This window comes from Cornus florida, unplaced genomic scaffold (assembly GCF_030987335.1).
Source record: "Cornus florida cultivar Cherokee Brave unplaced genomic scaffold, ASM3098733v1 CherokeeBrave_3.0.0_Hap2_Chr04, whole genome shotgun sequence".
In the NCBI taxonomy this organism is placed as follows: domain Eukaryota; kingdom Viridiplantae; phylum Streptophyta; class Magnoliopsida; order Cornales; family Cornaceae; genus Cornus; species Cornus florida.
Window position 1 is genome coordinate 57,127,127 of NW_026775574.1, and position 22,342 is coordinate 57,149,468.

Genomic DNA, 22,342 nt, shown 5'->3' on the forward strand with positions numbered 1-22,342 from the left:
TGACGTCTTCAGTCTTGTCACCAACACAACTAGAGGTACCTACACGAAGCCTGGTATTATTCCGTTCAAGAGACCGATGGTGATGGCTTCTCTGTTGACCCCCTATTTGACTAAGCTCAGCGTCGTTGTCAATCCTACGGGAGTTATTCTTGGGTACTTCATTATTCTCCACCTCATTAAGGGCGGCTAAGCGTTGTAGAATCATTGAATTTTTCTGGACTAATTGGTTCATTCCCTTATTTAGGGTTTAAACCTGTTGTTCCAACGCTGTGACGCGTTCCTGATCGTTTGGGACGGCGGGGGGTTGCCTCGTCGAGTCCCCTTGATTAGAAGTTTGCAACGCTTCGTATTCGCCAGCAACCAGACCAGATCGCAATCGAACCACACTTTATTTAGAGAACTAAAATCGTTCCCACAGATGGCGCAAACTGTTGATGATAGATTCTGCGCAACCTGGATCTGATCTGACTTCCTGAATAAAGAGAAGAAAAAGTGATCCTACGAACACCGGTGTGTTATCGGTGGAGTAGGCTCCGACGAACAAGTCAGTGTGAATGATAATCTCCCTGGAGAAATCGAGAAATTGAGTTAGGGTTTATTGTGTACCTCAAAACGTTGATTCCCCCGCCTTTTTTATAGGGCTTAGGTTAAGATGTCACGTAGAATTACCTTATTGTAATCTGTAGACTTAATCCTCATCGTAATCTTTAATCCTTATCACAATCTTTAATTCTTATCGTAATCTATAAAGCCTATCTCAATCTGTAATCCTTATCGTAATCTGCAGAGCCTATCTCAATAGTGCGTTAAATTAGTAATCTTCCCTTAATTATGGATATTTAAATTATACATCCATCAAGTTTATACACAATTGCTCTTTGCTCTTGTTTGGTTTTTTTATATCTCTAATCAGTTCATCTTCTCCTCCTGCTATCTATTGGATCGGCAGATTTGTGTGTTAAATTATGCAGAGAACTGTAAGTTCAAATTCCATGGAGAAAACCAATAGACCAACCTCAATATGTTGTGCTAAAAACCCAAGGTACCATCTTTTTACTTATATATGGATTTATATGTCTCTATTTATTGATTTATTTTTTAATGAATTAATTTTGTTACAAAAATTCAGCACGACTATGTTTCTGTTATCACACTTTCTTAATTATTTGTATTTTTTTTTTTCCTTCTTTATTTGCAATAGTGATAAGGATGATAAAGGTGATAAGGATGATAAAGGAGGAGGGTTGTGTTTGGAGGATCACATTAGTGGACTTCCAGATGTTGTACTTGTTTCAATCTTGTCGCTATTGACAATGAAAGAAGCTGGAAGAACTTGTATCTTATCAAAGAGATGGAGGTATATCTGGACACACATTAGTAGTTTGAACTTCGATGCCTCACATATAATCAATGGAATTCTACTCGGTGAAAAGGAAGTTGAAGTAGAAAAGCGTTTGTATTTGAGTTGGGTTAATCAAGTCTTGAAATCGCACAACGCTTCAACTATAGATGAATTCAGAGTAAACTTTGATTTTGATGAAAGTTATAGATTTGATATTGACAATTGGGTTAACTTTGCAATGGAAAAGAGAGTTAAAAGGCTTGAGTTGGACTTCACACACCGTACCGATTATAATAGAGAGGAAGAGGATTACAATTTTCCTGACCCCAATGGTATTACAAATCACCTTCCTTCATTGTCTCTTTGGTTTACTAGTTGCAACCACCTGACCAATCTCTTGTTGACACACGTTAATGTTACCGGACAAGTTCTTGAGTACTTCTTAACTAACTGTCCATTTTTGGAAAAATTGTATGTAAAACATTCTGACTTTCTCGTAAATCTGAAAGTTCCCCATCTATCACTTAAATTGAAGCATTTGGAGATAATTCGCTGCTTTAATGTGGAAAGTATTGAGATTTTTGTAACGAATCTCATGTCATTTAAGTACTTCGGACCAAAAATAAGCCAACCATTTAAGAATGTACAGCCGCCTGTTGATTTGTATTTTGGGGTGCATATTGCGATTATCTAATATATAAGTTTTTGGATATTTCAAGCTTTCTTTCTCAGCTAGAGAGCCTTACGCTGCATATTGCCAGCATGACGCAGGTTAGGAACTTTAACTGATTCATTTGATCTCCCCCCCTTCATCTTTATTTTATTCCTTTTTTAACATAATTTTTTTTTCATAATTGTTATTTTTTACATTATTATCAATTTGTGCTGATTGACTTTTTCTTTGGTTTATTCAGCATACCTTTGAAGATCCTGGTCTTGAAGATACTAAATTTCCTGTATTAGATAAACTCAAGCGACTGGAGTTGGTAGTTGGTGCAACGGATAATCATAGCCATACTGGTTTTACTCCCCTGATAGAAACATGTCCTTTCTTGGCTAAATTTGTGTTCAAGGTAATAAGTTTTACTTTACAACTTGCATTTCTAAACTCTTGAGATTTATTGCTTTCGTAACTGAATTTTGAAATAGAAATTTTGATTCATTTGGACAAGCTTTTAATTTTCACAAGTAATTGCTTCTTTATAGGTATTACAAAATTACCAATGATAGGAAAAATGATCTTACAGTGCTTAGCTTAGCTTGCTTATTCTCCTGATTGTTCTAGTAATTTCTAAATGAATATTTATCGTTAAGTTGTTCCCGTGTTGGTTTAATATTTACTGCCTTGGAGTTTTACATGGTCTTTTAATATGTTTCACGTTCTTAGATGGCTTTATTTTCGTGATTGTTCAAGAACTCCTCCCCGAGTAGGACCTCTTGAGGTCTGTGACCTTTTTCGGTTAGATTTAGTCTTGTTGCTCTTCAAAACAGTGTGAATTCATTTTGAATGCAGTGTTTTCTCATGTCTAACACGTTCCATTTTGCCCGTGGTGGTTACTCCATTAAGCCCGTGTTTTCTTATATATAAGTTGTACCATTTTATCTGTGGTGGTTATTCCATTAAGCCTGGCACTGCTGTGATTCCAACTTGAACAGTTATGATTAGATGCTTGGTAATTTGGTTTTGTATGCTAATTGTCTTCAGGCGTTTGATTTCGCTGGTGTAGCAATGTTGTAATTTTAACTTGAGCAATTAGGATTTGATGCTTGGGAATTTGGTTTTGTATTCCTCTTTGTTACAGCTTGTATGGGTTAAGCCATTTTGGAAAAGAAAGCATGATAGGTTTACTTCTCGGCCCCATCAGTACCTTAAGGTGGTGGAGTTCATTGGTTTTGTTGGGCGTACAAATGATGTTGAGCTTGCCATGTATTTAATCAAAAGTGCTGTGAATCTTGAGAAATTTACTTTTGATCCTCGAGATCCACTTCTTATAGGAACTCCATGGGAGTTCATGGTGACCAAGAAAAAAACAGCAGCGAGAAAGCGCGCCAAGAAGCTTGGAACCAAACTTCCTGTCGGAGCAGATTTGGTAATCCTTTAATTATATATGTTTGTATAAGCTATTTCTTCTACATCCTTCTCATTCTTATTTTATGAAGGATCTTCAATCTGCATTGAACAATAATGGGAAAGAACACATTTCGTTTGTGGAATGACAGACGTTGAATAAAAATGAATTTACTAGTATTTTTTTAGGCTTTTCCAATGTGTGTAGAAGCCGTTGCATGTACATCCTTGCCTCATAATTTTATTTGGTATTCGATATGGTTAAAAAAAAATAAAAACTTGGGAAAAGGCTTTAAGTACAGAGATTTTTCATTTATTTTGTTTTTATTACAATATCAGAATTTTATTAATCTTCTTTTTTTCAGTGGCTTCTTTGTTTTATTACGCTTTTAAAACCCCGGATTCACACGAAAGACATTTGGAATATTTATTTATTTATTTTTATCTTGTTAGAAAAACAAAGAACTTTATTGTTTTCCTTAAATTCAATAATCAAAGGGAGATGGAAAATGAAAATCTCTTGCATGAAAAAAAACTGTGGGATACATCAATATGAAAATATTTGGTAAAAAAAAAGCCTGTATTGATTATATATATATATATATATATATATATATATATATATATCTGTTGCATTTGTTATAAAAATGTCTAACAAAATTAAACTTTATGTTGTGATACCAAAAATAAATAAATAAATAAAAATGGAAAATTAAATTTTATGTTGTGATGCCAAACGAAAATGGAAAATTTAAAAGTTCTCCAGTTAATTTTGTTTAGAGTAATGATACTATGTCTGATCAAATTAGCTTACTCCTAGTCCAAATCTTATGTGTAATTGTCATGTAATTATCTAAATAGTTGATATTTTATTTGGGCACTAAAGATACCAAAAATAAATATGGAAAGAATTTCTCTATTCATCTTGTTCGTTCTGCTGTTCCCTTAATTCTTTCTCTCTGTAACTCACTATTCATCATTACAGTCTTTCATGAACTTTTGAAGGGTTTTTTTTTTTTTTTTTAAATCCCCAAAATTGATACAATATACGGAAGCCAAAATGTGACATTTCCGATTTTTCAGTGTTTTTCATTTTTCTGGAATTTTCATTGTCATAGGGGCATTTTTGTCTTTTCACATTATGCGTACGGGATTGTGGTTGGGTCCATTTGCATTTCATATATTTTAATTTATGTGGATTAAGTGGTGCATTTTTATGTATGTGGTGTAAATTGAAATTAAAAAGAAAAAGGGAAAAGAAAAGAATTAGTGGTGGGACCCATCATTAAAACAAATATGGTTAGAGACCATTTTTGGTCTCTCACACTCTCTCTCCCCGCTACCTCTTCCCTCTCTCTACCTTCACTCCATTTTTCCTTCTTCTTTGCTTCAAATCTTTGAGACTTGATAACTTCTTTAATTCTTGGAGTTTTCGAGTGACGTTTGAGGTGAAACGAAGAGCACGACGAGCTCTACGCGCTAGTGTAAGCAATTTCAGCTTAGGTGCTTCCCTTGGATTTCGAAATTCTTGATCATTTTAAGGGTTTTGCTCAATTTGAGGTAAAGGCTTCCTAATTCACATTATTCATGCACCTTTGTGAGTTATTCTACTTGAATTGTGTTATAGCATGCTTATTGGTGTTAATTGTAGCTTAAAATGTCTTGATTGTATATATGTGAATAAGTGAAGACTTGTCTTGATTGTGCTATATGAGAAGCATGCTTATATAATGAATTTTATGCCTATTGTATTATTCACATGTTATGAATAGTGTATGAAAGCATGCCCTATTGTATTTTGTGTTAATCCATTATTGTTTAAATATTAAAAATATGAGAACATGCTTACTTGTGTTATGTCAAATTCCTCATTTTCATAGTATTGAGATCATGAGACATGTATGTACACCATTGGGTTGCATGAAGGGAAGAAATTATTTTTGAAATGAAAATGGGGAGTTTTGGGAAAGAATATTTTGATGAAAGTGTTTTGGAAAACCCGGTCGCTGCGGAGTCACCAACGGGCCGGTAGGTTAATGTAACATAGAGGGAACTAGGGAGATTGCCCTAGCGTGGTTGAGCTATTTGGGCCCCATAATGACGCTGCGGAGTCACCAAAGGTCAGGGACAGTAGCCAATCCTTCTCTCGGCGCTGCGGAGTCACCAAAGGGGATTACATTAACAGTTTGAAGGCGATGATTCTGATTGTGAAAATGGGGAGCGGCATCGGCATGCATTGCATCTCTATTGCATCTTATTATTTATGTTAAGAATGATAACCATGTTGTATTTTTTTCTTTTCCTATGTTGAATGACCCCAACTCCTATTGGCCAATCTTTGTTTTGGATTCACGGGGTCTCATGAGGTGCGTCTTAGGCGTCACCTACTGAGCAAATTGCTCACCCCACCATACTAATATTTTTTTTTCAGGTCATGGCAAAGAAATGGCGGATGAGATTCCTCCGCAAGCTTGAAAGTTGTTAGAAGATGATTTTTTTGCTATTTTGTATTTGGCCATTTCATGTGTAATTGTAATTTTGGGAATGTAAATAATTTTGTATTCATGGCCATTGAGAAAATGTAATTAACTTTTAATTACACTAAATTCTCTAGTGTATTTTGGTGACGTGTGGTAAATTATGTTAATAACATGGTTGTTGTTATTGAATTTATTATTGAAATGTATTAAAATTACACGTAAGTGTAGTGGCGTGGGTGTTTGAAATACCAATGTTGGTGTATCTAGGTTATCACTGGATAGTGGGAAGTGGAAGTGAAGATTTTCCAGAACCGGACGACGTACTTCCCATATGTCGACTGGTATCTTCACAGTGTGGGTTAATGTTGCATAAGTTCCAAACCAGTTGACGTATGACATCCCATATGTCGACCGGTATCATGTCCCAAACCAGTCGACGTATAGCTTCCCATACGTTGACCAGTATCTTGGTAATGGGTTTTCCCACTGTTCATACCCAAACCAGTCGACATATAGTGTGGATACGTCGATCGGTTTCTGTCTTTTAAGTAATATGTGTTTAGTTTTCCAAATTGCATTTTGGTACCCAAGTGAGGTTTCACGTAATTATTTTATGACCCAATAAAACGTCATAATTATATTTTTAACCCCCGAAAGGACTATATTGCCCCGAACCTTATTTCATTTACTATGTGATACAAGTTAATGGCCGTTGTACCCTTAAGTCTTAATTTATTGAATTGTGGAAAAGAGAGAATTGTGAATTAGAGTGAAAAAATCAAGGAAGCAGCAGAACAAAATCAGAGAGATAGAGAAAGGTCGTCAAAACATTTTCAGCCTCTTTCCATATTTATTTAAAGAAAATGTACTATTAAATTGGGAATGAATATGCGTTTAAAATATTATATGAAAATTTGATGATAACTTATATTTGAATATAGTTTTTTTGTATATATATATACATCAGAGTTACAAAATTTTAAACAAGAAAAGAAAAAAAAAAAAGAAAAAGGATTTGGTTTTAACAAGAAGTTATATAATAACCATTACCATGTGTCTTAATTGTATTGGACCACTTTAGTTGGCGGATAAAGTTCATCCTCTCATGGGAGGACCTAAGTATTGTCCTTTTGAAAGGGTGAAATGTAGAAAATATCCCTAAAACAGTGCATATCACACACACCCTCACGTACAATATATATATATATATATATATATATATCTCTCTAAAGTTTCAATTTGGTGCAAATAGGTCCCTTTAACAAATTAAAACCATAAGTTAACCAAATTATCCTTACTGAATCATTTTATAAAATATATAAAAATAAATAATTTTGTAAAATGACCGGAAAAGACACTATTAGAGGAATCCCCTCACGTGCAAAAAACACCCCAAAAGTTTCAATTTTGTGCAAATTGATCACTCTGACAAATTTAAACCCCAAGTTGACTAAATTACCCTTACTTAACCATTTTATAAAATATATAAAAATAAATTATTTTGTAAAATGATTGAAAAAGACACTATTAGAGGATGCCAGTAATGGACAAGTAAAGATAAAACTAAAAATTAAAGAAAAGTAAAGATAAAAATATAAAATGAAAATATATAGTTTGGTGGTGTCAAAATAATAATAATAATAATAATAATAAATCATATAGGCTGACAGGCTTGACAGCTGATTTAGTGATAATCATATAGTTTAGTGATAATTTTTTTAAAAAGAATTTGTTCGCTAAAAGAAAGCTATATCTTTTCTTGACTATCAATTTTTTATTTTTATTTTTTCAATTAAGTTTTCTTATAGGGTTTAGTCAGAATTAAGAATATCCACTCATGTTGATCAATGCGAAGTCAAGCTTATACTTTAAATAAAGAAAAAAAACTTTGAGATCATATTGAATCGTTCATTTAGTAGTAATTTTTTCATATGGTTGACATTTAAATGAAATGAAAAACTACTCAAATTCGCATTAAGAGATCTAAAATTACAGTTATATGAAAACTAGCTTGAAGCTTTAAGAAAAATTGTTACAATTATCTGAATATATCCATCAAAAGATGATCAATTTACCAAAGGTATCAAATTTGCAATATCACTACGCATGCACACCAAGTTTTTTTTTTTTTTTTACCACGAAGGCCAATCAATTCTATAAATATAGGTATAAATGTACACTGTTGGGCTGGTGTTAAGATCCAGCCCAATTAAAGGAAAAGAAAAAAATTTGGCCCAACTGATTGATTGGATCCAGATACAAAAGAGTCCAATTTTACAAGCCCAACGACTGAACCAAATTGCTGTTATTACATCTAACTGGTCAATTCCGGTTATTCAAAAACATGAGTTTAGGGCTCTGGGTACACGGACGTGTCGTGCCCCGTGCGTAATGCACCAGCCATACCGAATATATTTGTGATGCTTCTAAATTTTAGCATTTTTCATTTTTTTCTGGGAATTTTTAGCCGCAAGGGCATTTTCGTCTTTTCACTTATCGTCCGGAATTGTTGTTGGGTCCAATTTTATTTTGTGGAATTTAATTTGTGTGATAATGTAGCATTTATTTAGAGGAGTATTTTATGTGTATGAGGTGTAAATTAAGCAAAAAAAAAAAGAGAAAAGAAAATTAAAGTAAGTGGGCCCCACCACCCACCCACAAAATGGGTGAGAAACCCATTTCTCTCTCTCACTCTCTCTTTCCCGTAAGCCCTTATGCTCTCTCATTTTCTCTCTTCTTTTTCTTTTCACTTGTGAACCAAATTTTGGATTTTGATTTCTCACTCATCGCTTATCAGATTGAGGGGCCGTTTGAGGCAAAACGAAGCTCGTGTCAAGCTTTATACATCCATACCATCAATTTCCAACTTTGGGCACCTATTGGAGTGCGAATTTGAAACCCATTTCTAGGGATTTCGCTTGATTTCGGGGTAGGGGCATCTTAATCCATCTACTTCTTGTCCCATTGTGAATTATGTATCTCTTATGTGCTAACATGCTCTACTTGAGATTTTTTTGTGTTGATGATTTCTTAAATGTGGTCTAGAGAATTTCATGACTTTCATTTTGATTGGTTCCATGTAAAAAGTATGTCTAGATTGTAGCTTTGTGATGTTAAATGTGTTGTTGATTTAATTGAAAATGATGAACATGATATATGCCTAGATGTATTATGTTGTGCTTAATTGTGTTGTTACTCCATTCGAATATGTTGACATGTTATATGTTTAAGTTATGGAGTAAAATTTTGTATGTTATAATATTGAAGGCATGTCACATATACATACATGCATGCTCATGTCATTGGGATGCATAAAAAAGGGTGAATTTGTCAATGGAATGAAATGGGGAATTTTGGGAGATGATGGTTTTGTGAAATGGTTTTGATAAACCCGGTCACTACGGAGTTACCAACGAGCCGGTAGGTTAATGTAACCTAGAGGGAACTAAGGAGAGTACCCTAGCGTGGTTGAGCTATTCGGGCCCCTCGACGGCGTTGCGGAGTCACCAAAGGCCTAGGGACGATAGCCAATCCTTCTCTCGTCGCGGCGGAGTTACCAAAGGGGGTTACATTAACATTTGAAAGTGATGATTTCGAGAATGAAAATGGGGAGTGACATTGGCATGCATTTGCATTCATTGCATTGCATTGATTATATTGGGAAATGACTTGTGTGCTGTATAAGATCCCCTACGTTGAATGATCCCTATTTCCCATTGGCCTATTCTTTGCTTGAATTCACAAGGACACAAGATTTGTGTCTTAAGTGTCACCTATTGAGCATATAGCTCACCCTACTATTTATACATTTTTTTTTTCAGGTCTTGGAAAAGAACTGGTGGACGACAACCCACCTCAAGCTTGAGCGATACTAGAAGCTCACTTTTGTGTCTTTTGTATATTCCCCATTATTTTTGCAAAGTACTAAAAGTGTAAAGGTATATATATATATATATTGCAAAACTTCGTCATGTAATGTAACTAAGGTATTTGATGGTATTTTGGATGGGAATTTGGTAGCATGTAACCTTGTTGATGAATGGAATGATAATTTTAGTTAAAGTAATTATCGGTGTTATTTGACTGTGTATGATTATATACTGTTGCCGTGAATTCAGAAATCAGTTGCATGACAGGTTAAGAAGGCATTTAAACAGGTTGCGGTAGGTCTATATTTCGGGGAGGTTATGCCGAATTTAAAAAAAAAAAAAAAAAAAAAAAAAAAAAAAAATGGTATCAGTTAAGGGTCGTTACAATATTCTCCAGAGTCCTAGTCGGGATATGGGTGATCGTGGAAAGATTTCTTCGAGTAGTATATACTATACTCTAAACACAATGATTTAATGTGGTTCGGCTTATTAAAAAGGGTCAAAACAGTCCCCGGAAAAAAAATGTCAGTCCTAAATCCATTTTATTTTAGCTCATTTTAGTTAATTAAATACATAAGAGATCTAATCTAGGCTTTTCAACTATGTGTAGCAAGCTATTTTTTCTTCTACTGTTCCATACTTATAATTCTAGTATTAAAAAAATAAGAAAAAAAAAGATTTTATGGAGACAATGATCAGGCAAGAACTCCATGGGGTTTATAGAAACTAAGGCCATCGTAGAATGCTTGACAAATAAATGTGCTAACGATAACGGTTACCGTGCTAAGAACCAAATCAATAAACAGACTTGAAATTTCCATAAAATAAAGAAAATTAACACCAATAAATAAAATAAATTGATTTTTTTTTTTTTATAAAAAATGTGTATATTCCTTGGGGAAAAAATGGAAAATAAAAGAAGACTTAAGAAAGATACAAAATTGCTACAAAGCTATGCTGAGGACACTGCAATGGGACTTTTTACTATATGAATCCCATCACTCCACACATACCAACCAAATGCATATTCACCTGTTTTATTCATCCCACTCTTCTTTGACTGTAATGGTGAACTTCTTCTTCTCCCTGAAATGTCTAAATTATAAAATTGTTGGAGAGATCTCTACCAAATATCCAACTGGTTTTTCGATTGTCAAAGTGTACACACCTCCATTGCCACCGACATTTGTGACAGTCCTGTTCACAGTCATGGTGCCATTGTGTTTGGCAATTGCAAGGGATGGGTAGTTAAGATTGCTTGATGAAGGCAATTGCTCAGGGCACTGAAATGATGGTTCAAATTTATTGACACCAGTACTAAAATTGCAGAGGAAGATAAGGTAGTCCCTGTAAGTGGTGTCGTAAACAAGACCAGGATCAGCTGCTTTTGTTGGTTGGAAGTGGCCAGCTCCATACTGGAAGGGGGTTCCGGGATATCCTAATGCATCTGTCATCTGTGTCCCGATGTTATTGTTTACTCCGGCTGCAAAAGAAAAATAATAACAGTAATCAACACTCTAGGTTGTGATAATCCTGAACATTGCCTGCTTGGTAGAATACAGTTTTTTTAAACTCGGTTAAAAAAATGCCTGAAAAACAGTTTTATGTTTTTCCAAGTTCTTGAGAACTGTTTTCTGAGTGACAAACCATGCAAAAGGCGTATTCACGTGTACTTGCACTTGCACATATTCAAATATAGATATGTTTGTGTACCAGTGGTCGTTAGAGCAGATTTTATAGCCGCGCTGCTCCAATCGGGGTGTATGGCTTTGACAAGTGCAGCTGCAGCAGCCACATGAAGGCAGGACATGGAAGTGCCAGAGAGAATGTTGTACTTGACCACTCGATGATCATCAGCCAAATATGTGGGGGAGGTGTCCTCAATCCATGCTGCCAAGATATCTAATCCTGGAGCAGTAATGTCAGGCCACAAATAATCAAGTAGGTGATCATTAAATTTGAAATCACAAAACCAATTAAGTTGGTGGTCATTAAATTTAAATACAATTGATACGATGTTAAAATAAATATAGTTCTTCGAAAAGAAATTGCAAATTTAGGTGTGAAAAATGAGTTTGTAGTTGCAAATCAATGGTTCATAATATACTTACAAGTTGCAAGCATTGTATAGACATATGTTAGTTTAGCATTTCATTCCTCACTTTGTTATGTTTCTGTATTATTTAGCATTTTTATACATTCAGCAAGGCTTTTGTTTTGGCACCTATAAGCGGAACACTAATTAGTACTATAAATTACCTTGAGAATATTAGGATCAAGGCCGTTTGGACCTCTGGACGAGAAAGCTGCCATGAATGGTGCTGGGTTAGTGTTAAGAACTGTTCGCGCTGGGATTATTGTTGCGATTGGATTCTTATCAGTGCTTATGTAATTGAGAATTGTAGCTGAATCGTTGGAAAATGTCGTTGTTCCAGGAAGTGAATGAGCATCAACTGATATTCCCATGCCATTATCAGGGTTCTCTACGATCATACCAACACCCCCAGCTCTTTTCACCACCAAACCTTTTTCAGCATTTCCAATGTGTCCAAACAAGCAAAAAAAAATTAATCTTTCCTTTCACTAAATCCGGTGAGAGGCTACCAGGAAGGCATCGTCTGAAGATTAACAAATTCAAGTCATTAGGAATACAAAATAACAATCCAAAAATCAAGAACACAGGCAAATAAATATTTACCCCGTTGTTCTGTTCGTGATTGTGCCAGGTAGTTCCGCATTTCCTGCATAGACCAGTGGGTACATATTGTGCAACTTATATGGGGTTATCGTTTGTCCCTATAACAGGTTACAAAACAAGTAAGACGGTGCAAAGGAAAGAAAATCAACAAAATGTTCATAAAAGTACTTTTCTTTTCCTATTGGAGGTTAGAATTTGTTCCATGAGTGAGTGTTTCCTCAATTTTCATGCCATTTCCTAACACAACAGGCGAGCTAAAGACTCGGTCTATGCTACTTGCCCCAACAGTGATGATCCATGGTGCCACATATTTGACAGTTGATGAGGCAGGGCCACCGTTGCCAGCACTACATGCCACTACAATGTTTCGCTTCATGGCATGTAATGCCCCAATTGCAATCCCATCTTCTGTAAGTGGAACAAGATCATCTGCGCCGATGGAGATGCTGAGCACATCAACACCATCGGCCATGGCATCATCAAAAGCTGCAATCATGTCTCCATCAAAGCAAGTGTTACCATCCACTACAGGCTCCCCTGGGATCGGCCAACATACTTTGTAGATGGCCAGGCGCACAAGTGGGGCACCACCGGAGGCTGTACCATTGGCGAAACTTGTCGGCCTCCAACAGTAGAGGCCGTGTGGGTTCCATGGCCATTCTTGTCACGGGGTGACCTATAGTCCTCCGTATCGTTGAGACGACCATAGTATGCTTCATAACCCTTTAAATAGTATCTAGCACCTATTAATTTTCTGCAATGACATTCACACAAAATACATAGTTTGTAATGTAAATAAACAACAAAGTCATCTTTTACAAGAGGTTTAAAGGTGGTAATTTATTTCATCATATTAGCTTGAGATCATATGTTTGTTGCTGGGATTCATAGAAAGTAATTTTCGACCTGTGTGATGCAGTAGAACATGATACTCAACTAATTGGGGCAACTGAACAAATTTGATCTAACCTTTTATTCTTCTTGATACTTTTGTCCATCTACAGCCATGTCTTTAATTTCATGTATCATAGGCTATCAGTACCTTCCATTAGCATCTTGATTGTCCAGTGATTGTCTAGCTCTTCCTCAACTCTCAAATACACTTACACTATGTTTGGGTGCACTGAATCAACGCCTTGAATTTAGAATTAAAGAAAATTTAGTTCAAAGTTTAAACTGAATTTTCTCCAATTCCAATTCCTAGGAGCTAATAGGGTGCTTCGAAACAGACGGTTATCTTGATTGATGTTACTTTTGATTATTACAGATTATTTGACTCTACCCATTTCGTTCTCTCTCTTTCGTGTTTGTTATCCATCAATTTAATTAAGAATATTCATATATAGTTCATCTTACAAAATCTTCTATTGTAGTACATCAATTTGTTAATTACAACACTTCAGATGTATTTATCTGTATATTTTTTACTCCACCTCTAAATACCATGCAAACTTTCTATGAACTTTTTGCACCTAAAAATTCATCTTTTGTTAATTGTGCCCTAATTGAGAATGGGAACAGTAGTTTAAGAAATATTTAATGTCCCATATCTACTAAATGCTACAGGAAAGAAAAAAGGGAAAAGAATGGAAAAAATATAATGGTCCTTGAACATTAGGGTGCAGCTTGGGTTGGGTAACCCAAACCCAACTTGATTTTTCACGGGCTTAGACAATCATTTTTACAATTAAGGTTGGACTTGGGTTAAAAAATCTCAATTCGAATTTAATTAGGGTTGGGCTTGGGCTGAACTTTGAAATGTTAGTAACTCGTGTCAACCCAAACCCGAATTCTAATATTATTTTTATATATATTTTTACTTTTAAATACATTATATATAATATTTAAAGTATGATTACTTTTTTTCTTTTCAACTTATTTTGTTAAATCTTAACTTATTATATGTTAACAATTAGGAGAATTAATTTTTTAAAAATTTGCTTGTAATTTTATTAAAAATCTACAAAAAAGTCTTTAAACTTTTTCTTATTTAAGAGTATTTAATCTAAAACTAATTCAAGATCATATTAAATATTCAGTGTAAAGATTAGCCATATGAGTAACTCGAATTAATCCGAAATTTTTACCAGGAATCTAAGCCTGAGTTGCAAGCCCGAATTTAAAAGTAGAAGGGTAAGTTGGATTTGGGTTGAGTACTTAAGGTTAATGATAGAGTTAGGGTTGAGCTTGGGTTTAACATTTCATATGATGAGTTGGATTCAAATTATATTTCAAACTCGTCCAACTCGCCCGAGTTGCAGCCTTACTGTTGAACACCCAACTAATAAATAATGAAAAATGAAATAGCAATCTCTTATCTATGGCTAATTAATAAGAATTAAAATGAGACATGTGTGTGTCTGAAAGAATGGAAAATCACCTATTACAATGAGATTGGTTGAAGGCAACTCCATGTTGGCAGATTCCTTTCCATGAATTTGGAATTGGCTCCATCCCTTCATCACTGAAACTCTGCGACTCTGGCCATACACCTGGTACAATAACACACAGTCATCGAGTTATATAACTCCTTGAGTTGGGAGTAAGGAGGTGAGGGTTCTAGTCTCCTATAGGACATAGGTTAAAAGTGAGTCTTTATATTACAATCAGTGGTATCGTTTCTTCTTTTTGGAGCGACGGATTGAGTTTTGGGCAAATGGGCAAATATGAGTTGGGAGCTGTGCGCAGGCGATGGTTAGAATCCCTATAGAGCAAATCGGCATGGGTAAATGAGTTTTTTTATTACAATTTTTATTGAAGTTGTAATCTAGTTGGGAGGTGAAGGTTTGGGAATAAAATTCTGTGTGTGTAGTTTCATCAAGTTAGTGATGTAACTTACAAAAAATGAGCTGAAAATCACAACTTTTTTTGTGGGGGTGCTTCCTTAACCTGATGGAACCGAACTACTATTTCACTGGAAAAAATTTTTATCCGAGAATTTGAGACTCGGGCAAATGGACAAAGTTAATTGGGAGTTGGGAGCTAGGAGGTGAGGGTTGAGTCCTCAAGAAGAGAAATGAGTGAGTCTTCTAACAATTTATACACACACACACACATATTATAAATATGTGTATATATATATACCATGGTTATATTATACACATATTTATAATATGTGTATAATATAACCATGGTATCTATAATATGTGTATAATATAACCATGGTATATATAATATGTGTATAATATAACCATGGTATATATATATACACATATTTATAATATAACCATGGTTCGCTATAATCATTTTTCAATGGTCCGATATCGTTACATACGTACCTTCGTAAACTAGTAAGTTCGGTCGATTTACACTGATATTCGTCCGAGTTCGTTTCACCGCGACTGCAAACCATGAGTACAACATTCAAGAATTGTAGTTCAATGGTATTTTATCAACATTGTGGTACTTTTTCACCTTTCAAAGTGAAAGGTCAAGGATTCATGATAGGCAAGTGGGTGCATGTAAACACGGTTATAGTTATTTTAGTAAAACATATAAATACTATTTAATATAATAATAAGTATTATATTAAAATTGTATTTAATATATTAAATAGTATGGTTTATTTATTTTAAATCCCTTACTAAAGTTTATCAAAGTCCCTTACATTCCCATACACCATAAAAAGGAGTTGTTGTGTCCCACCATATTTTATATCTACTTATTAACGAAATACACATAGATTTTGACCTAATTTTTATGTAGTCATGCATATAGAGGAGACGTCACTGTAAGTTAATTGTATCTTGGAACTGATTAGTGCCGCCAACACCCACATGGAGAGGAGAACTATCACCTTTATGTCAATGTGTTTACACATTGCCTCCTTATCAGGTCATCTCTTTCATTCTTATTTTACTATTATTGTTTTACTATCTTAAATTCTATCATCATATAAATTTTCTATTATTAATTTAATATTATATTGTTGAATTATTTGTATTATTTAAATCCTAAACTCATTGTCGAATTAAATTTGATGGTTGGTGTTAGTATTTTATAACATATCTAAAAATTTCCCAAACAAAAAATACAGAGCATAATTAAGAGAATAGAATAGGTCCAATATAAGTTTGTTTCTAAATTCTCATTATTATGTATAATAGTTGATAGTTTTACAAAAACAAAATAAAAAATAAAACACAGAATGATAGGCTTTGGGGCTAATGTTGCTCTATTGTTCCTTGAGTCTATGAGTTCTTATGGAGGTAAGATCGACTCCCGCGGCCCTATAAAGTCTCTAATACTAGACTAGTCCTTCTTTAATTTTTTTAGAGGTGAAAAAATCAATTGAAAAAGGATAGAAATAAATTGAAAATACATAAATGCAGTAAGTTCTTTCAATTGAAATTACCACTATCCAAGACTCCAACAATGACATCTTTTCCATAATTTGCTTTATCTAGTAATTCTCCAAAATTATCTGCATTGTTCAATGAATCTCCTGCTGCTTCAAGTGAGTTTACAAAATCCCATGATCTTGTGGTATGAAGACTGTATCTTCTCGGACGGCTTCGAAACACTGAAATTACTTCTTCCTTCTCTGTTAAACAATCACTAATTAAGGACATAAATAATTGAATTCTAACCACATAAAATATAAAAATACATACACAAAGCACACATTATATGTACATATATACTATATATAAACATTCATATTATATTGTTACCACAAGCACAAATATTGTAGTCAAGAAATGACATAAATACGTAAATCATGCACTTCATAATATACAAAGATTTACTGGTTTGATCGTATAGTCCATGTCTACAGTAAAGATCAACAAAGAAATTTCATTATGTGAAGAACAAACAGAGATATTCTGACCTATGCTTTACATAAATTAACATATATCTAAGTACATGTATCTATATATATGTGTGTGTGTGTGTGTATATATATATCTGTTTACCCGGGAAAAACAAGTACATATATACCTGATAACTTGGCAGCTTCATCTGGGGTGAGAAATGCTGAGAAGCCATTAATGATGTTCTTGAAACTGTAAATAAGGGAAGCTTTTGCTTCTTCTTTAGAATTCTTTACTGAGAGAAGATACAAGTGATGGGCTTCTTCAATTTCATGTAAAGCTATGTTCTCCAACATATACTATATAAACCTGCAATTACATGTATATATCACAAAAATAAAGTGTATATATATGTATGGTTTTGAAAAATATATATAAAGAAGCAATACTGAACCTGGTGTTGGGCAAATGAGCCAAAAACATGAAGAAAGAGGAGAGCACAAAATACACTGGAATGTTTCGTCATTTTGATCTTAGCTAGACCTACTTAGACTGGTTTGATAATTTGTTCTTAACTTTATAAATATGCCCTTTATGTAAACAATTAAACTTGGGTTTTTGTCTATATATGTAGGTTAATTATTCAATAGAAATTTGGATGTATTATATAATCTGATCAAACTAGTTTCATATGAATGTGGAGATACAATTTAGAAACATCAATGGTGGAAACGAGGGTTGACAAAAGGGCTCTATATATTGATAAATATTGCATAATCATTACTACGTGACTAATCAACAAACGTACATTTTTTAAGTGCGATTAATGAGAGATATATATATATATACACACACACATACACACACAACTGCGCATGAAAAGAAAATATATATAAATGTTTCAGTCTGTTTCCTCTTGATTACCAAGTCATAGTGTCGTTTCTTAAAATGGTATACGGAAACCCCAACCATGGTCCATGAGTGGGTGAGACATGTTGATGTAAAAACACACACACGTGTGTGTGTGTATATATATATATATTGTTGTTTGGAGTTCCAATAATATTTTTTTAAAAAATTTACTCCTTAGCAGTTGCATACTTGCATGAAACGCCATGCAATGAAGCTTCAACTATCTCACAAAACGTTGAACCATTCGTAGATAATTATTAGATTTGGTTTAGAAAATATTTTTAATTTGATTATTTAAATCATATATTTACCATTTCCTAGTCAAATGAACTCCGCCCCATGAATGATTCAGCCGTTTTATTTTTTTTCATCTGTAGCATTCAAGCTTTGTCATACAAACAACCTCCAAATAATTTAATTTTTGCTTCTAGAACTATTATAGATGTTAATTATCACTATAATATAGATTGAAAAGTGTGTGTGAAAGATCCTTCGTACCACCAAATTAGGAAGGATTTTTGTATAGATGAACCCCAAATTTAGTGATAATTTTTTAAGGACAATGCTTAGCTACTCATCAGTGAGTAGGGTGAAGCTACTCACCGCTATGTGATCCAATAACAAATTAACACATCACCTTTAATAATAAAATTAATAATTCACACATTTTTCTACTTTCTCGGATCAATCATTGAATAATATTTTTAGGTGTGGATTATTTTATTTTTAAATGTGATGTTATTTTATTATTGGACCATATAGGGGTGAGTAGTTTCACTCTACTCACCAGTAAGTAGCTAAGCATTATCCATTTTTAAAAAGAAAATGACTTGTTTGCTAAAAGACAACTAATTTTCTTACGGTCATCTTTTCTTGACAATCAATATATTGTCTTTAGGGGTGCAACTTGGATTGGGTAATATGAACTTAATCTGAGTCCAGTCCGATTTTTTACGAGTTTGGACAATCATTTTTACAATTAGGGTTGGATTTGGGTTAAAAAATCTCAACCCGAATTTAATTAAAGTTGGACTTAGGTTGAAGTGCTAACAACTTAAGCCAACCCGAACCCAAACCCGAACCCGAATTCAAATATTATTTTCATATATATTTTTACTTTAAAATACATTATAAATGATATTTAAAGTATGATTACATTTTTTTCTTTTTAAATTCTTTTGTTAAATCTTAACAAAAAAATCTTAACTTATTGTATGTTAACATTTAGGAGAATTAATTTCTAAAAAATTGTTTGCAATTTATTAAAAATTTACAAAAAGTTTTAAAACTTTTTCTTGTTTTAGAGTAATTTAATCTAAAACTAATTTAAGATCATATTAAATTTTTGGTGTAAGGATTAGCCATATGAGTAACCCACATTAACCCGAAATTTTTACCCAAAATCTAAGCCCGAGTTGCAAGCCCGAATTTTAAAGTAGAAGGATGGGTTGAGCTTGAGTTGAGTAATTAAGATTGAGGATAGAGTTAGGGTTGGGCTTGGGCTTAGGTATAACATTTCATATGGTCGGTTAGGCTTAAGTTATACCTAAAACCCGCTCGAGTTGCAGCCCTTTTATAGTTTACAGTATTTTAGGGATAAGGATCCTCTGCAGGACCTCTCTTTTCCTGGAGAGGATCCAACCTCGTATTTTAGTACTAGTTACTTCAATTGACTTAAAAAAAAATGATACTACGTGTGGGTTCTCTCACAAAGGAATTGGCCCCGCTACGTCATCAAGTGGGCATTAGGTTCTCTCACATACGAATTGATCCCACCACAACAATACCTGGGCGGTTCGCGAGAAATATTTAGATTTTCTCAAAATCATTGATTCGCAGGACATGTATTTGACACAATCATTTACAAGGTGCAAATCCTCTGCTGGCTTTTTTTCCTGCAGTCCCCTGTTGTCCTGTTTCTTGAGGCTTTGGTTTGGCCACGTCTTTTGTGGTTTTAATATATAAGGTGGGGTCCACGATAACAAGAAAAATGGCTTTTTTTCGTTAAGGATAACGGAGCGAACTTTTTATTAAAAAAAAAATAAGAAATAAGAAATAAAAATTGAAGCATAAACATAATTCCTAAACAAAACAAAAAACCAAACTCATCAAACAAAACAAAGCCCTCTTCTACCGTCCTCTTCCAAAGAACCCTAAATTGAAGGGGCGACAGAACCTTGAAATTGGAAGCTTTAGAGAAGAAGGAGGTCTAATTTCGCAACAAGTGTTGTTCAAATCTTTGTTTGTTGTATCATCATTCACCACCAAACAGTGATCTGGTAAGCCTTCCTTTGTAAGCTATTATTCACTTGCGTCCTTGTCCCTTGCCACCCTCCCTTCACAACCGATGTCATCTTTTTTTAGCCGAGGTCTATTTGAGAATTTGGATGCCGGATATAGATGGGAAATCTAGTAGGCCTATTTTCCCTAAGAGGTGGATCAAAAAACAAAGAAAGTCCCCCTGTTGTCGGTAAGTGGCAAGCAATTCCAAGGCAGTGAAAAGATTATGGGATGAAAAAGTTAGGAGTGTAAGACAAAGCTTTGAAAGCCCCTTATCCATCTAGTTAGTTCAATTTCTTCACTAACTCACAAACCCTAAATTGAAGTAAGGGTTTCGAACAGAGAGCAACAAAACCCTAAAGCAAGATTTTAGGGGAAAAGGTCCAAATTTGCAACAAGATTATAGGTGAGTTCCTTCTAGCATTGTCTATGTTTAATTTCATTTAATCAAATTTAAGCTAAATCCGATTTTTGATGGATATCATAAGCATACAAAGGTGTGTTCATATGTATATATGTTCCTTGTATATGTGTGTGCTATGCTATATGCATCTATCTATTTTTGTTGTGGAAAAATCGTAAGAATTGCTTTGTGATTATGACCCATCAATGTATTTTGGTTTTTAACTACAACTACAATGGCTATTGTATTTTCCAGTATTTGGGTGATCGATGATTAAATTAAAAATTGAGCTAACATGGTACCATTTCTGTACATGTATGTGGACATCTACTTTCTGTACATGCAGTGTTTGTGTTATGTGTTTTTTTTTTTTTTTTGTTGACAATAATTGTTTCCACACTACGGCACCCTCTTTGATACCTTGAGTTGTTTCAAGCAAAGCGTCTGACCTTGACAATGAGAGATGGATTTGACCCCATACTAGCAATGCCTTGGACTCTTCTTTAGAAATATTTTTCAAAGCAAACAAATCATTAAGTCATTCAACATCAATAAAGTGTGGTAATTTTTATTTTTATTTTTATTTTTTTTCGGAGTAGTTTGCAGCTTTTTCACTATTGCTTGAGCGGAATTATAACTATCAGTAGTATTTAACTTAGTATCATTGGCTAGATGGCCATTGAAGAAATCATATGCCAACTGCTTTGGTGGCTAGTTTCGTCCCATATTGTAATGACCCGGTCATTTTCCTTCTTTTCTTTTTTCTGAAATTTTACGGATAAATTTTTTTCATTGAATTTTCTTTTCTGAATTCGGTTACTCATCACTTAGTATCATCTCGAGTGCTCGAAAATGGTTTCCGAGACTCTTTCTTTTGGATTGACAGCTTCCTTTAAGGACCGAATCATTTCCACATTTTTATTTTTTGACACTATTCACTTTTCGTCTTTTTCCCGTTTGTCACTTTGTTGGCACAACCTCACTTTTTATGTTCGGAGTTGAATTTTGACTTCACGAGTTTTCATTTTAGTTGATTTCCTCAAAACACATAATTTTACTTCTGCAGAAAAGCTCGCTAGTTGTTTCTTTCTTCCGTAGGGGTGTGGATGAAAGGATTCTTCAGAAACAGTGATGTTTCTTGGGGTGTTTTTCATAAATATATTTTGGAGATACTTTGATTAAGGGTTTTTTTAAAAATATCTTTTGGAAGATATTTTCATTCTAGGCAGTTTTGCAGTTATCCCTTTTTGTAGGGGTTATTGTGCAATTAACGAAAGTTATTGCAAAATGCCTCGTTTTGAGCCTGAATCCTCGTACAGGATTCATTTTCACTTTTTGTCCAGTCGTGTACTCTTAAAATTTCTTTCCGGTCATTTTTTTTTCAGTTTTAGGGTTTTCGGCCCCGGTTGCTACCGAACTTGTTAGAGGCATATCTTCCTGTACGGAACTCAGTTTTTGACACTGTTTCTTCCTTTGTTCATTTTTTTTTTTTTTATTTTGGTTCTTTTTCGTTCATGGTGTTTTACCGTTTGAGCA

General features: G+C 34.1%; 1 protein-coding gene and 1 pseudogene across 1 annotated transcript; one reads left to right on the plus strand and one right to left on the minus strand.

Annotated features, from left to right (window-relative positions):
• Positions 1–76: 76 nt before the first annotated feature.
• On the plus strand, positions 77–3,559 carry LOC132305007 (putative F-box protein At3g29830). Its single transcript, XM_059802695.1, has 6 exons — positions 77–153; positions 1,202–1,948; positions 2,062–2,113; positions 2,257–2,415; positions 3,145–3,432; positions 3,503–3,559. The coding sequence occupies exons 1-6, from the start codon at positions 77–79 to the stop codon at positions 3,557–3,559; spliced, it is 1,380 nt and encodes a 459-aa protein (XP_059658678.1).
• A 7,152-nt stretch (positions 3,560–10,711) lies between these two features.
• LOC132305008 (subtilisin-like protease SBT5.6) lies at positions 10,712–17,737 on the minus strand (annotated as a pseudogene).
• Between the last annotated feature and the right edge of the window lie 4,605 nt (positions 17,738–22,342).